The sequence below is a fragment of the Fulmarus glacialis genome, unplaced genomic scaffold (genome assembly GCF_000690835.1).
Source record: "Fulmarus glacialis isolate BGI_N327 unplaced genomic scaffold, ASM69083v1 scaffold2323, whole genome shotgun sequence".
In the NCBI taxonomy this organism is placed as follows: Eukaryota; Metazoa; Chordata; class Aves; order Procellariiformes; family Procellariidae; genus Fulmarus; species Fulmarus glacialis.
Window position 1 is genome coordinate 36,847 of NW_009200846.1, and position 16,738 is coordinate 53,584.

General features: G+C 35.8%; 1 protein-coding gene across 2 annotated transcripts in view; it reads right to left on the reverse strand.

Moving 5' to 3' along the window:
- SYNJ1 (synaptojanin 1) overlaps positions 1-16,738 on the reverse strand; it is a 62,852-nt gene that overhangs the window by 34,308 nt on the left and 11,806 nt on the right. For both annotated transcript variants that reach the window (XM_009573724.1, XM_009573726.1), the window contains exons 3-12: positions 16,261-16,528; positions 14,546-14,771; positions 13,207-13,290; positions 12,345-12,406; positions 11,656-11,752; positions 10,188-10,357; positions 8,077-8,158; positions 5,682-5,834; positions 1,925-2,081; positions 121-144 (exon numbers count right to left, since the gene is read on the reverse strand). In XM_009573724.1, the coding sequence (XP_009572019.1) occupies positions 121-144; positions 1,925-2,081; positions 5,682-5,834; positions 8,077-8,158; positions 10,188-10,357; positions 11,656-11,752; positions 12,345-12,406; positions 13,207-13,290; positions 14,546-14,771; positions 16,261-16,528 (1,323 nt within the window). The remainder of the gene's footprint in view (positions 1-120; positions 145-1,924; positions 2,082-5,681; positions 5,835-8,076; positions 8,159-10,187; positions 10,358-11,655; positions 11,753-12,344; positions 12,407-13,206; positions 13,291-14,545; positions 14,772-16,260; positions 16,529-16,738) is intronic.

A 16,738-nucleotide genomic window follows, 5' to 3' on the forward strand; every position in this document is an offset into this window, starting at 1 on the left:
CCAAACACTACTAGGAAAATGTAAGCCCACAACCAAATATTATGCAAATAGGCACAAGAAAAAAGCCAGAGAAGAACAATAGCTGCTCAGATATTTACAGCTTAATTTACTATACTATACCTGATTGTAATGACTGCTCTGAAACTACGGATGCAGTAAGAAGGAAACAAGAAAAAAATTAGTCAAATAAGTAATTGTTTTTTAAAATTTTCCAGCAATACGTGAGACAACATGCTGTAATATACAATTTATTACACATAACCATTTACATCAGTTAAAGCACATCTTTTATGCTGCAAAATCTAAAAAGTTTCACAATATTAACAAATTCTCTTTTCTTGCTTTATTAATAATGATTTATTAATAATTGATTTACTTATGATGACTGATTTACACATAATTTATTTACGTATGATGAAGTATCTCTCTAGTTAATTCACCACCTAGCAGACAATGCAAAGACATTATGTTCAGTGAAGAGGGATTAATGTTCCTCAGCTGACAGCAGCTGCAAATATTAAAAGGACAGCTTGCATTCATAGAAAAAGTGAGAAGAAACGAAAACGACTTTCAACTAATTTTGAGGTGAGCCTGATTTAGCAGGTTTCAGATACAGGAAAAGTTACAATAACATGAAACCTTGTGGTAAAAAAATGAGAGGAAAACAGTCTTTCAGGAAATATACAAATACCCACAAGATGAAGACTACAACTGGGCAAGAATTTTTTTTCTTGTGCCACAGATTTGCACTGAAGCTTTGACACATTTTTCTCACTCTAGGCTGAGAAGTGTCCAGGAGAAAGGGGGGGGAGGGAGCAGTGGGGAAGAAAAGGAGAAATTAAGAATGTTATTAATTCCTAAAAACAGCAATAACCCACTATTTAGGACACTCTTACCTGGGATCTTGGAAAGAAGGCTCAAACTTAAGTTCCTTCTTTGCCCAAGAATTAGCTTCTCTATTTTTTATATCCCAGGAGAGTACTCTAAACACTTAGTTTAGAGTAGTAAGCCCTACTTACTATTTCCCTGCCTATCAGACCTACAGAAGGATGGGACATGACTGAACTCCTGGGGACCATGTAGGCTACACCTCTGTTTGGGGATGCAGGATGCTGTGGTTCAAACTCCCTTTTCTGATTAGGTGAACCACCTTCCTGTAACCAGACCAAGTCCCACATGACTACTCTCCCTAAGCAGAGTTTCTTATGGAAATCTCTCCGATTTTGATGTAGAATTTCACCCACAGCCTGACAAACTTCTGTGGTGTGTTCCTGGGAAAGACAACTTCTCACAAAAAACCATTTTGTGATGGAAAATCATTCATCAGGAATTTTCTGATAGCTCCTGTTATCTTAAATTGTCTTCCATTACTAAAACCCTTTTTGTTCCTCAGCACTTTAGAAACCAAAATGAAGATAAATACCAGCATTCTTAAGCTTGAGAAAAGAATAAATGCTTTCTAACTAGTTTAACACCACAGTGAGAATTTCTTCACTGACATGACAGATCATACTAAGGAAGACGTTTAGCAAACAATAGAAAAACCTAATATTTTAATAAATCAGGATTTTTTCCCCCCCAAATTCACCACATAATTGTCATGATTAACACTTGCTATAAATGGATTTGAAGAACTGAACAGAAAATATCTAACATGCATCTACAGTAAAGTTCTGACAAATATGCTCCACAGAGATTTAACTATTACACCACCAGACATCAACAAAATATAAACAGTAAAGAAATTACTGCAGCATGTTAGTTTGGTAATATTAGTAAAGCAGAAGTAACTTTCATCTTTTAACAAGCCAACAGAACATAAAATAGCATTTATACTTTCCAATATTGCTTTGAAAACAGACTCCATACAGCCTCCTTACACCAAATAGTTATCAGACAGATTAAAATCCTGAAAGACACATACCGCGTAAACTGCTGGTGGTTAAGAGAGCCCGTGCTTTATCTGCTAAATCACTATTTAGGGTATTTCCCAATAACAAAACATCAATGGCCTCCTGCTTGGAGCTATCAAAAAAGTTATTTTGAATCGTTCTGGTCACAGAACGAGCACCATCCTTCAGCTTTCCAGCCTGTTAGGGAGGAACATGTATAAAACATTTTATGTTGGACACTGCTCACAATAACATTAGCAATATTCAGTAACATATTTGTAAACTGCATTAATGATTTTAAAACCTAAGGCAATTTCCTTCTTTAAGTGTTAAATAAAGGCCTTCTGAGCCTACTGTACTATGTATGCTTACTCCCTCCACCCCTCCAAAAGCTAAATAACACAGTAATACCTTCAAGGCATACCTAACAACCAGATTATTCCAGTTTAAATTATTTAAATTAAACAAAATACTGCAGGGTGGGGAATTCCCCTCCCCCCCAAACCCTTGGTTTTCAAAAATTAAATTGATATAGTGCCATGTTCAGACTATGATACGGGATTTTGGGCTTTTCCCCAAATAGTGAGAGATGAGCAAGCACTTGAGTCCAAATGTCATGATACATGAATATGTATGTATATGTACATATGAACATATTAGTTTAGAATTCACATTCTGAAATAGCCATGTTAAAAAAAGAGATAGCTTCAACTTACTAAGACCCCTTATCTTTTCAGAATAACATGCAAGTCTCATGCAGTATCCCAGAGGGAACATATACACTAATCTATAGCTACACTACATATGAAGACACTGCCGTTGCACACACTGCACACAAGCGGCATAATTGAACAGTGCTCCAAAAGAACAGTGTCCAACTACCTGAACTAAACAAGAATCTCCAAGAGAGGTACTGCTACTACAGATATTCCCTGTGGGTCAGACTCCTAGAGGATAATGTAATCAACATGTCATGCAGTCTCATACTTGATTCAAAAACCAGCAGTGTTAATCTGTGTACACAGCACTGACAATGACAGGCACAAAGACATTTTCTTGATTACATGGTTTATTGTGTCTTATGCATTTAAATGTATTTTGCCTGTGAGGTGTATATAAACACATGCTATTGCAGGTACATGAAATATAGACCGTAATCCATCAGGGATGCTGCATGGTATTATATTATTATGAAAAATACTCCAAGCTTACAGCTTGCATTGTTCATGAAGGTCTCTTAAATGCATGTGAAAAAAAAAAAAGACAAAAGCTTAAGAAAACTACAAAACTAACCCATTATTTAGTTCTATGAATTGTACTAGACAACAAGAAAGAAATTACTCTTTTGTCAAGGATAAGTAGTAGTAAATTGGCACCATGATTTTTGGAAGACAATGTGGATGAGGTGTTTGGGGAGCATACTATTGCGATAGGATTTTAATAGGATGCTGCTCCCTTTCTGTCACACAATGTAAAACTTATGACATAATCCAAAAACCACACTCACCATTCACATATCAGGCAATTAATTGAAAGGAACCCAGAGAAAGCAAAAGAAAGAGTAGGTAAGGAGTTAGATGTAACGAGTATTATAATACTTTAAAGAGGACTGTTTTTCAGTATAGAAATGTATATTAACACATTTAAGGTTAAAATATTTTTTCTCCTATCCTAAATTTCCATATTTTTTACTTCTAAGTACTCTTGGACTTTGAAGAATCAAACTGGTGAGCAAGAAATGGAAGACTTTCAACAATCAAACTTTTCATTTGAGAAATGAGAATACAACTAACAACTTAAAAACTACATTTTAAAATATATTATCAGAGTACTCAAGAAGATATTGAGTAGTGACCTGGTCAGGTTTCATTGAAACAATGGCAAGGATTGTATGGCCTTGCAAGTATTAAAGATCCTCTTCGAATAGATGGACTTCTGTCAGGGATGCTGTGTTTGATTTATGAGATATGGTACTCATTAACAGTTGTACCAGGGCAGGGATCCTGTGTTACTACAAAGACAGCAGAGTAAATGTACTCTGTGTTTTAAACATTAAAAAAGGACGTGTAAATACAGTAAACGCATTTTACAAAGTAAAAAATTTAAGTAGCCAAATGTGTGGTAGAAAACTAGTAATTTAGGAAAAGAAACAAGTAAGGTTGAATGAGAAAGTCAGGAGAAGTGGAGACACCCCATAAAATACTTACTGTAGTTTTACTGACGGTCTGGGTGACATTTTTGTAAGAAAATAAAACTAAACATCTTTAACCAAATTCCACTCTACACTAAAATACAAGTAATCCCCAAATGAAAAAGTCTGTATGCATCAATTATGGGTAGAATATGCAACAAGTCTATTTTACTTATTTTCTTTTTCTGTAGCTTACTGCAATACCTTGTATATATGCAGAGAAGGACCCTGATATGGTTTGAATGAGCAAGTGATGGAAAAACGAAACAGTTGACTATGAGTACATAGTATATAATATGGAATGAGAAGCAGCGCATTCTTGAATAAAAAGAATAGTATGAAAAGAAATTCTTGAAGGAACTAAGGGCAAAAATCGCTATGGTTCAAAATTTGTTTGTCTTGACAGGTATCACCTGATAAGAGAGAGAATTATGGAAACAAAAAAAGCAAAATTGTTAAAAGAAAAATAAAAGACAGCATTAGAAAATCTGAACAACTCAGGCACCAACAAAGACAAAACAAGTTGACGAGAAACAGAGCATTACACTGTCATGTAGTACAGAATTGTTATCACAACATTAGAAAGAAAGGTAGAAACAGAATTTGGGGTTTTTTTCAGTAACTGAAAAACTAAAAAGAAATAGCTGGAGGAACATGCAAACAAAAACCACCCAGCTGCAACCTGTTTAATTTTAACACTGTTAATAAATGCTAAAAGCATGAACAACGTCCAGTGAAACACATTTTAAAAGAAAGGAGATACAGTGAATGAAACTGAAACAATAGGAGTAGAGGTACAGAGAGGAAAATGAAAATATTCAAAGAAACCAAAGTTGATTTGAATACACCTTTTTCTGAACTATGTTCTAAAGAAATAAAAGTTTTGAGCCTCATCCTTTCCTACAGAATGATGTTATCTGGGAGGCATGGGCATGGCTGAGAAAGGATGCACTGAAACAAGACTCGGTTATAGAATCATAGAATAGAATCATAGAATCATTAAGGTTGGAAAAGCCCTCTAAGATCATCGAGTCCAACCATCAACCCAACACCACCATACCCACTAAACCATGTCCCTAAGCGCCTCATCTACACGTCTTTTAAATACTTCCAGGGATGGTGCCTCTACCACTTCCCTGGGCAGCCTGTTCCAAGGCCTGACCACTCTTTCAGTAAAGAAATTTTTCCTAATGTCCAATCTAAACCTCCCTTGGCGCAACTTGAGGCCATTTCCTCTTGTCCTATCGCTTGTTACTTGGCAGAAGAGACCAACCCCCACCTCGCTACAACCTCCTTTCAGGTAGTTGTAGGGCGCGATGAGGTCTCCCCTCAGCCTCCTCTTCTCCAGGCTAAACAGTCCCAGTTCCCTCAGCCGCTCCTCATAAGACTTGTTCTCTAGACCCTTCACCAGCTTCGTTGCCCTATCAACACAATCAACCTTTTTATGTTAATTTTGTTTGTTTGTTTGTTTGGGTTTTTTTAGGATTACAACAAAAGCATATTTTAAAAAAGAAAACCTCATAGTTCTTATATTAATGACAGATTTTTTTAAAACCCATACTGAATACTGCTGAAGTTTTTAATAAAATGTACTTTACCTTAGCTTTTCCTTCAAGGGCTCCAGTTCCAGCATAAATTTTACTGACAGAATCACCATTCACAGACCACATGGATCGGAAAACTTCCTGAAAGCGAGTAACCAACTGAGGTTTCTCAGCTAATCCTAATACCTCCAGTTGTTTTGTTAGCATCTGCAACAGTTGAAGACAACATTTGCAAAAGAAAAATCTTTAAATGTATTTATTAAAAGGTACATCATATTTTTTCAGCATATATGCACAAAAAATTATCTTGGGTTTATATGTATCATTCTGAACAAACTGACACCATGTCATGTTTGAAAGGCTGCATCGTACATCTAGCTTTAGCACCAGCATTTCATTTTCTTTTAAAGATAGGTAGTAATATAGGAAAAAAATTATGTAGTTGAATTGTAAATACTTTCACCTAAAAATTCACTAGTTACAAGGTAAGCTATTTTTGGTCCAACGGCAAGAAGGAGCAGTCTAAATGATGAACATAAAATGATATAAAGGCAAAATTCTGAAGGTTGGGCAGAAATCAACAAAAGTTACAAAAGGAAACTGGCAGACAAAATTAAGTAGAAATAAACAAGAAAAGAAACTTCAGAAATTGGGTGCTTCATCTTGTAATTTTAGGTGGTCATCCAGAGCTTAGTACTTGTTACATGAAATATCTATCATGTTAAAAAAATTAAGAATTTAAATATCTCATTTAAATAGAATTTTAAGTAAGCAGCTCATGAGGATTTACAATTTTCCTTCTTATTAATTTTATGAAGTTTTATACTTTTAGCTCTCATATTTCGGCTGAAATCATAATCTAGCTCTCACCAAGGAAGAATGTGGCATACCTGGTCTAAAAAAAAAAGATGATATTTAATCCACTTCTTAAAAGGATAAGAAAGGAAAAAATAGAGCTGCAAAGCTAAGTTTGCCATATTAAGTACTATACACATTAAAAGTGTGTAAAGAGTTGTTCTTCTGCCATAGAATACTACTGTATTATCAGTAAAATACAAGAGGCAATGTTTCTCATGGCTCATTTAAGATAACCTAATTGCTTACTTCAAGCTTGCGTTTCTATCTCCAGCAAACAGATTGAGGACCAGGAAAGACTTTAAGGTAATCGCCTGTCTCTCCCATGGCAAAGTCAATAGAGGATGGACAGATATACAAACTACATAATGCAATACAATGCTGTGAGATTTTCAAAGCATGCCGCTACCCTTTTCAACACACAGTGAACTAAAGAAAAGAATAAGAATTATTTTTCTTAATTTTAATAATTAAAAGATGTGACCCCCTATAGTACATGCAGAGTTGAAACAATGGAGAAAAAAGGCATTAGATCTCTCAAACTGTGTTGCATCTACTACAGTATGTACTGATGTTGAATGTTAAGAGAAAATTTTCCAAGTATTTGCATGAGGGTAAACAGTTCAGTATTCCATTTGAATGGCAACAGTGTTCACTTGGTAAAGACAGCAGCAAAGCACTACATATTCCATAATCAGAAATGTTTGTTCTACAGCCAGTGGATTTTGCAGTTATCACAGAAATTCCTCCTAGAGGTGCTAAAACAAGAGTATTTTAATTAAATAAAATTCAGAAAACAAAAGAATAATCCTTTTACTTAGTTTGATGTTACAGCACCCATAATCTGTCATTTTTAAACATGCTAAGGATTTTATCTTTAGGAGTCAAACTTAGTTTATTAAGATGAGTGGAGCTGTCAAAAGTTTTTCAGAGCTACTCTTTTAGCCCAATCAGTACTATTTTACTCCATTGATTCCTATCAGGTTCATGTGTTCAAGCTCTACTGTATAAGCCTGCAGGCTAGAACCTTCGTTTCAATAGCAAGCCAATATGCTGAAGCACAAACCCGCAGGAGGACTGAATCCCATGGTTAATTTCCAACTACACAATTTGAGTGTGGCCAAAGTGTCAAACATGATATTGTCCCATGAAGAATTCAAAGCACAGTGCTGTGAAAATATATACACACAGCACTGACAGATGCTAAGAACAGTAATCCTACATGCTGAAGAATTTCATCTAATAGAGTAACTGTGAATGCAAGTGTTTTTGTGAAGGACTACAACACTACTACCTCTTCTAGAATTACAAGCCTGAACTTTAACGGACATAAGAAACTGACACCTAAAAAAGAATGAACATTTTTCATAATGCTGCATGGCTACTGTTTAATTACAACTACCACAAAACTACTGCTTCTGTAACTACTAAGATCTGGTTGCCCCAGAACAAGAAAAGTATCACGCTATAAATCAAACTGCCATCTACGAAACATTTTAATTCATCTTTCATAGGGAAGGTAATGCTACTTTTACAGCCTAATTGCTACAGAAGCATCAGGAGCAGTTGTGTATCTGGACACTGCTTTTCCTACCTCTAAGCCAAAGAAAGCCTGCACGCTGTTTGTTCTATCCAGACAGTCCAAGCAGTTTGTTCTGACAGTACCGCTTTGAGATCTGTGCCAAGGACAATGAGAGACAGAGAGAGAAAACAACTGAAATAACTCATTTAACACACATATCATCAACAAAGACAGGGACATCAAGATCTGAACCAGAACAGTAAATCAGGGTATTGTCAGTGCAATGTTACTGTCATCGCAAGTATGTTTATAAATGCGTCCACAATAGAGGGTTAGCTCCAATAACAGCAGTGAATTTTGCAGCAGTGTTCACTACACAAAACTAATTTATTTTCTGCAAATAACATGAGTCTGTCTTCTTCAGTTTTTCTCAATTCTCATTGCTTGCTTGGTTAAAGTGTTATGCAGGATTAAGTTTTCTTCTCAAACAATCCAACTAACACACTTCCCAAGAATCTCAGGGGGAAATAATAACTCTTAGTTAAAACAAAAATGAAAAAAAAAAAAATTAGGGCAGTTCTTGGATTTGTTCAACTAAACTAAAAGTAACAAGAATTTGTGATAAAACTAAAGCCATTTTCAAGCTCTCATTACTTTCTCTTTCCTCCCCAAATAAAAACGAAAAATAAGCCTCTCCTCCTTAGCTCAACAGATGCTTGAGGCTCTCAGGCACTCTGAACTGCTCCCCCTTCTTTGAGAGAAGGCCATTAACTCATGCGATAAAGCTCTCAAAAGGATCGTATTAGGCAATATCCATGTTCTTCTTGCCTGGCTATGAGTACAAAATTCTGATGGCCCTCCCAATGATACACAGTTATTCCTTACTTTCGTCATTCCCACTACACACTTTGTCCAATTAAGTCAGTAAGGCTTCATCACATTTACTTGGAGATCTAACAATAAATTGTAGAAAGTTTTGAAGAACTTTTTTTCATTACTATCTCTGTATTTGATTTGAAATACAAAGCAACTTGCTATCTGTGTTAAAAAAAACCCTGACATTCTCCAAAGGAGATGGTCCGTGAACTTATAAAAATCATCACTGTATCTTTTATTAACGCAATTCTTCAAGCTATCACAAGCCACAGCCTATTTTGCTTTAGTTCTGTTGTCAGTCTTTTTGATAGGTGATAATATTATTTGAATCTCCATCAAGACCAAATGGTGTTCTCCCAAGACCTTTTAAAGCTTTTTGGAGAATGGTCAGTGACGTTTTGAGGTGGAGATGGGACCTAAGCACCCTCCCACTAAATTTAATCTTATTCAGGCCTACTAAAATCTGCCGCTGGGGGATTTAATCCCACAGCCAGGTTAGAGCACAGAGTGGCACTGGAACCCTCTTCTCCTCTCCCACTGCACTAGAAGATGAAACCCCACTGCACGTGACACAATCCCCTCACTCCACAATTCTCTTTCTCACGGAGAACCTTACTCAGCAGTTTGCTCTGGTATTAATTAAAAGGAGGAAGGGTGTGGAAGGGAGAAAAGCAGCCTATTTCTAGCTCTGCTTCCCTATAAAGCACAGCCTTTGCTCTAGGAAGAGGGGTGGGGAAATAGGGACAGAAGTACAAGTACAGCAGGACTGGGAAGTACAGAGCAGGGCAGAAAACATGCATCCCATTCATACTTTGTGGAGAACTGAATCTCTCAAATGGGGGATCCAGGTGCAAACAGATTTAGAAAAAGATTGCACTGAACATCAGCATTTACAACAAACAGAAAATGGTATGCTCCATCATTGAGGAAAATATCAATAACATTATACAGGAAGATGGAAAATTATTCATTCTTTAATCCCATGTGGGTGCACCCAAGAAAAAGGACAACTGCCCATTTTCACCAAAATCATGAGGTCAAAGGCCTAAATTAAGTCATGCCCCATCAACATCTCAGAGATATTTACCATTAAGATTTTTAGAGAATATTCAAAACGAAACAAAATTTTAATAGACTAAAATAAGTGACTCATATTTCAGTTGTTGAGCATCATCTTGGATACAATAAAAACACAGTAACACAATAAAGAAGCAAAGTTTTTTCTCTTATCTTCTTGCTAAGGGGTGAAAAGCATCGCGGAACCATAATTTAATTTGAAGAAATTTACAGAAGTTATACACACAAACCTCTTAACTTCCTTTCCATCAAAATAAAAAAATCCACACTCTAAGAATTTCTGGACTTGAGGTTTAAGCACACTGTGTAGTTTTTCTGCCTTTCCACCTTTAACCATTTGATGATAGTCGAAGTTCACCATTTTGATATCAGCTGAATGTTCAGATGCTTTCAAATGGCTCTAACATTGTAAAAAGAGAAGAAAAAAGTATAGTAGCATAAGCTAAATAAGAGGCTACAAATATTTTTAAAGCTGTTTTATTAGCCATCTTGTTTATTACATGCTTTCTCTTAGGTAAAATGAAACCATTTTTATCACTATTGTTCATCAAATCACTCGGAACTGATTAGTATTTTGCCTGTGTTTTTTCTTTTTCTTGTCACAATCAAAGTCGGTTTTTTCCTTACTGTACTAGGGTCACCAAGACAGTCTACAGCCTCTTCTACCGTTAAAATGCTTCAATTTGCAAAGAGCTGTTTCAGTAGAAACTCCTTTCACTAACAGTCACCATTTTAGACTGTTAACTGCCAGCAATGGAGACTGAGTAAACACTCCATAAACTACTACTGAAAAAACCAGACAAATTATTTAGGTTGCTGTGGAGGGGGGCTTGAGCAAAACTTTCCCTAATATTCCCTGAAAAATCTTGAAGTGCTCACACAATCTTTGTTGGCAAAACTATGATCTGCATTGGGCATTGATATGCATCTGGGAGCACTAATGTCTCCTACCAGGATTGCTGGATACAGGAAAGATACTAGTGAATGGCCTAAGATATTCAGCCATTATAATACAAAGGGAAAAAGAAAAAGGGAAAGGGAAATAACAGATGGCTATTGACATGTTGTCTGGCTTCAGACAGAAGTTCTCAAATTGTCAGTATTTATGGACTACAATGTGACAGTTACTTTTAACCTAACTAGTGAGAATTCATGAAAATGGCCACTTACAGTTAACATCTTCTAAACAAACATTTCTATTTAATCATGAAGCAGCTTTTATCACAAATTAATTTATCAATTTAAACATTTTTTTAAATATTAAGGAATACATACAGGAATTCCAAGGGAAAGATTTTTAAAAGAAACATCACAGTATTAAATACCACAAAGTATAATTCATTTATTCACCAATTTTATAGTGCAAAAAGATTTATTTTTTAAATAAGCCACTAATAAGCATGAAATATGAAAACAACTCAAAATCCCTCAACATTGTCTATGTTGCTGTTATAATTTTTCAGTAAAGTAACCAATTTTTCAGTAAAGTAACCACAAAATTGTATATAGAGCTTTTAAAAATTAATTTCACGTTATGTATCTTAAGCAGTGCTTTTATGATAAATACAATTTTAACCACAAGTAGTAGCTGCTCCAGAGCATAGCATACCTGTTGCGTTTTTCAAAGGCTATATAAAAGCTTCATCGCAAACAGGCAAATTCCAAGGATATCCACAGTGAGAGAATTGCCATACTCACCTGAAAAGCTTTGCTGAGCATGTGCTCCCCTTCTTTTGCCCCAAGTAAATTTACAATAATTTGCTTGCCATATAAATTTTTAAGAGTTTGGAAATGCCTGTTAACAGAAGAAGAATCCCACTCTCATCTTTTGGCATACAGAATATTAACACAAACACCTGCAACACTGACTTTGATGCTGCAGAAATGTGCTGGGTACTCTCATAACGGCCACAAGCCTTTTATTATGTCATGTCCAAACAAATCAATATAACTCAATAATAGCATACAACCATTGACTGCTATTTAATTAGGATAATAGCACCAATTTAATAACATACATTTAGTTAAAACCATAAGGCTGTGAAGCTGAAGTCTCATGGCAGGAATAAAATCAAAATACAGATTTTACTTTTATACAGCAGCTGACAAATATAGATTATTCAATGTAAACATGCTATAATTTTTGTTTTCAATTTAACAAAGTATTTCACTATTTTAAATTTTCTTCAAACTTTTCAATAAAGCACTCAAAGGCACAAGAAATCCTGTAGAAGTTTGAAAAAGCTGCCCAGGCAGTTCGCTGCTTTGCTGAATCATACTTTTGCATAGACAAAGCCTCCCGTTCGGAGTAACTTATCCCATCCCTCTGATGCACCACTTATCAGAGGTTTGTAGTGCATTAACAAAAATGTAAGACATTATTTCACCTGTCAAAAGCTGGTGCATTCGCCTCAAAACCCCTTGACATTCTGACACGATGGGATCCCACCTATGACATGAAGATTACATGAAATGATTTGTCTTTACACATTTAAGTAATCGTTCTTCAAAGACCTCTTTTGATACTAATTACAGCCTAAAAATTCATTTCACTTTCTAAATTAAATATCTAAAATTTATTCTGCTTGCTATGGTGCATTCTTTTTGTAGGCTTTTCTTAAATTCCTCTTCTTTTTTCTAAAAAAACACTTTTTTATTTAATATACTTAGTTATATCATGTAATTACTTCTTGTTTTGAGTAAAAGGCATGTAAATGTTTCAGCAGTTCTATTGCAAAATGCTTATAAGCCTAGTTTAAAGAACCTAGAATCACTGTGAGGCATCAACCTTTTTTAACCTTCCCTGTAAAAATTGTATCACAGTAGTAGTTGCTGATACAATCCCTCTTTCAAGAAAACTGGGATGAAATTATATTACAGTAACTCTTGATTCACATTGACTTCTTGAAAAGAAATTATCCTCAAGAACAACTCAGAAGAAAACAGTCTCTTTGAGTGCCCTTAGATAACCTATTTTAAAACAGCAATTTAAATTAAAACAGAGAAACTCAGAACTTCAAAGAGAAAACATCTAAAAAGCAACGGACATTCAAAACTTGTGCAAAACAGCATTCCGAGACTTAAGAGCAGCAGGCTTGGTGAATTAAACAATACCACCAACTTGCTCCCAAAGGATAACCTCATCCTGACAGGTACCTAACTGTGCAGAAGAGCCTAAACGTTGCTGTAAGATGTTTAAAAAGACATGAATAAGAATTATCTGTATAATTAAATCTATCTCCTGCTTACCTGCAGGCCTGGCTGTTCCCAAAATAATGGAACAGATCCTCGAATCTGTATGAAAGATGACACAGAGTCATCTAAAAATATCACCTGTAAAAAAAAGCATAGTATTAATAGGTATTACAGAGTGTAAGGTTTTAGGTTTCTTAGCCTTAGCTAAACATAGAGTAAATAAAATATATTTACATATTACATATTCCACACTACAAGTTAAAATATTTGTTTCCTAGGCTTTTCTCTCTATTCCCTCGGAAAAACTCATAAAAGAAGTTCTACCACTCTCACGCTTTCTTGCAGAATCATGATTCACAACGTCTAAAAAAATACAGCAAGTGTTTATTATTTGGGCCTGAATGACTTCTGTGCTAAGAGTAACTTGTTTTAAAAAACTTGGTAAGGCCTTCCTGTAGAACAGTAAAAATGCACACCAATGCACAGAAAATAACAATGCAGCCTACTCAGAACACCTGCACAGATTTTGTGCATCAGAATCCAAAATACAATGGTCCATTAAGTATACAGGAAAGGAAGCTTTAAGTGAAATGATATGCCACAACCATCTAGGGACATTAGTCTGCCAGGAAACTTGGACAGAGAAACTGTAGTAACAGTGTTCTGACTAAACTTCTGACATTGGATGTGTACAATCAGAGCGCTTCCTGGATAAAATCCTACTGAAGTCACCTTAGGCTTTGCAAAGAGTCAGTGAGTCAACCAAAGATACCTACTCACATGAATACAGTTGCAGGAACAACATCTTGTTAACTAGTTTATTGTAAGACGTGAGCAAAGAAAGGCCAGCAAAGAATGATTTAGTAGCTTCTTGCATTTCTGTATAATAAGGGCAAAGATACGCTATCAAATGCTGTGGAATTATAGTGGCTTTAAAAACTACCTTTCAGAGGAACTGTGCCAAGTAACCATAGGAATGCTTTTATCTTTCCTGAACCACAAGGTACCGTGTATTTGCCAAAAATCTCTTTTGCTTGTTTCTAAGGTCTTTTACTTTACTATTAGCTCAGGCCAAAAGAAGTATACACTCACCTACAGCTCAGGAGGCTAAAAGGAAGTACAGCCACCTACAACAGTTCAGCTGATGGACAACAGCTTCTTAAGCTATTGAAACTCAGACCCATGCATGCCCTTACTCTAAGCTACACTAAAAACAAAGATCATCAAATTATGTAACCTACTTAGATTCCTTATTTAGCAGCAAAGGAATTACTCCAATATGTGTTGGTACGGACTTGACTTGTGATCTGTTGATTTACGGCAAAAAACTACCCACACACATGGCTTATCTTGAGTTCATCAGCCAAGCGATGTGCACTGTAGCATAACATACCTGCTCTGTTTCAACAAAATTAGCAACATGACCATCATCGTTTGTTCCCCGGACGTTAAATCTTGTGCCAGCCCGTTCACAGCTTAGTCGTGAAATGAGACAAGCCTTTGCCTGCTTATGAGCCGCATAAATTGTCCTTATCTCCACTCCTCCACACATGAGACGTAACAACCAGTCATCACAGTTCACACCATAGTGCTTCAGATGTAAATGCAGTGACTGGTTCCTATCAGGGAAAAAAAAAAAAAAAATAACTGGAAAGAAATAAAATACAGTTCAAATTGTTAAGCCAGCTACTAACTTCTCGTATTTTAAGCCCACTACTACAAATAAGAAAAGGAAAATATGCATGTTATAGTTTGATGATGTAACTCTTATTTGAAACAGCGAAGTTTACAAGAGAACAGCATAAACATTTGCACAATAAGAATATGGAGTGAAGCCATGAATCTTAATAACCTTAAAAAAAGAACCCTTATAGCCTCTGCTCTTCACCCAGCAAAAAACGACACTCCACACTTGTTTATATTTCTCCACTCAGCCTTGCTTTGAGAATCCAAAGATTACAGACTCTGGGAAAAGCAAGCCAGAATTCCAGTTATGGGGTTACTTTTTGTGATGGGTAAAGCACCATTCAACTTCACAACACCATAAAATAAAGCTAGAAAAAAATTCTTGTCAACATACATTGATTATTTCTATTATACATCACCATAATGTATCACTTGCCCAGACAAGCTTCCAGGAATGCATTCATAGCCAACTGATTTTCAAACTTCTGTAAATATCAATTTCAGGGTTAAGTGTTGGTACATTATATACTGCATGTACTGTTCTCCAAATACCAATTACTGCTCAAATGAAAGAAAGATCCAAGTTTGGATATACCTGTGCATTAAGTAGTACCAATTAACACTGTAGTAAGTAAATAAGACTAAAGTTTGGGTTTTGTGAGTTTTTTTGTTTTACCTCACTCTAGTGGGGCTTGGTTTTGATCTTCTTTGGTAACATTCACTTGCATAAAAAGGAAGTAAAGTTTTCTGCATAGCAAAGAAAAGCAATCTCTAGTAAGACGGCTGGTTTTGTCACCACCCAGAAAATTCTACCATAACTGCAAATAACATATTTGCAATGGTATAAAGGTTGAAGCTATTCACTTTAATTTTAGCCTTTTCATTTTAAGCTTCCAAATAAAAAAAAAAATTAAAAATCTGCAACTTATCAAACACCTCAATTCAATCACTAACGAAGATTCAAATCCCATAAATCAAGTATGCATTCACTTTACAGAAAAGTATACATTACAATAGGAGACTGAGAAAGCAAACAATATTCTTTCCCTGGGCAATCTGAGACTGGAACTTTTAATAGAAAAAGCCCAAGAAAGCTTACTGAAGTGCATAAGCAGAATACTTTCTGTGACTGACTTAGTGTTTACATTTCTAGATCTTGGAATCTGGGACATTCCATCTATCTCCTGCGAGGACTGATTCTTACTGAAAGAAAAGCCAGGTAACTTAAGAAGTTTTATGATGGGTCAAAATCAGCCAAGCTTATTTGGACAGGGTCAACAGGCATCATCATTTCTCAAGCCTTGAAATACTGACTTCAACAGAGACCCCAGTCTGTTTCCAGGATAACAACTTGCCACAGATTAGTTTATACAGGCATGCATTATTCTACATGATGTTTGATAAAACGCATTATGAACTCACCAGAAAAACCTATTGTCAGTGGTGTGCTCCTGCATGCTGCGGTGAGCGTTGAGACTAAGATCTAAACTGACACCAGTTGCAGACCATGCAAAATAAAAGTTTCCCGAGTTCAAAACTTTGCGCACTTCTGAAATACGATCCTCATCTGTTGAATCAACTCTTAACGATACAAATTCAGTGGAAGTAACTCGAAAAACTTCAGAGTCTTGAATCTTTCCCACAGACATGCATCCTGTTACTAGAACCAGATAATGTAACAATGTGTCTCCTGTAAAACAAGAAAAGGCACAGGTAGCAGAATGAATCTTAGTGGAGTGTGATGTTGATGTATTTGTATGCTTAAATGCACACAATGTGACCCCAGTTTGCCTGAAGAAAGTACAAAAAGAACCAACATCAAGAACTCGTTCTCAAGTTCTACAGAAGAAAAGGAAACGCAAACAGACGAAACTATGCTGCAAATAACAGGGATTGTGAA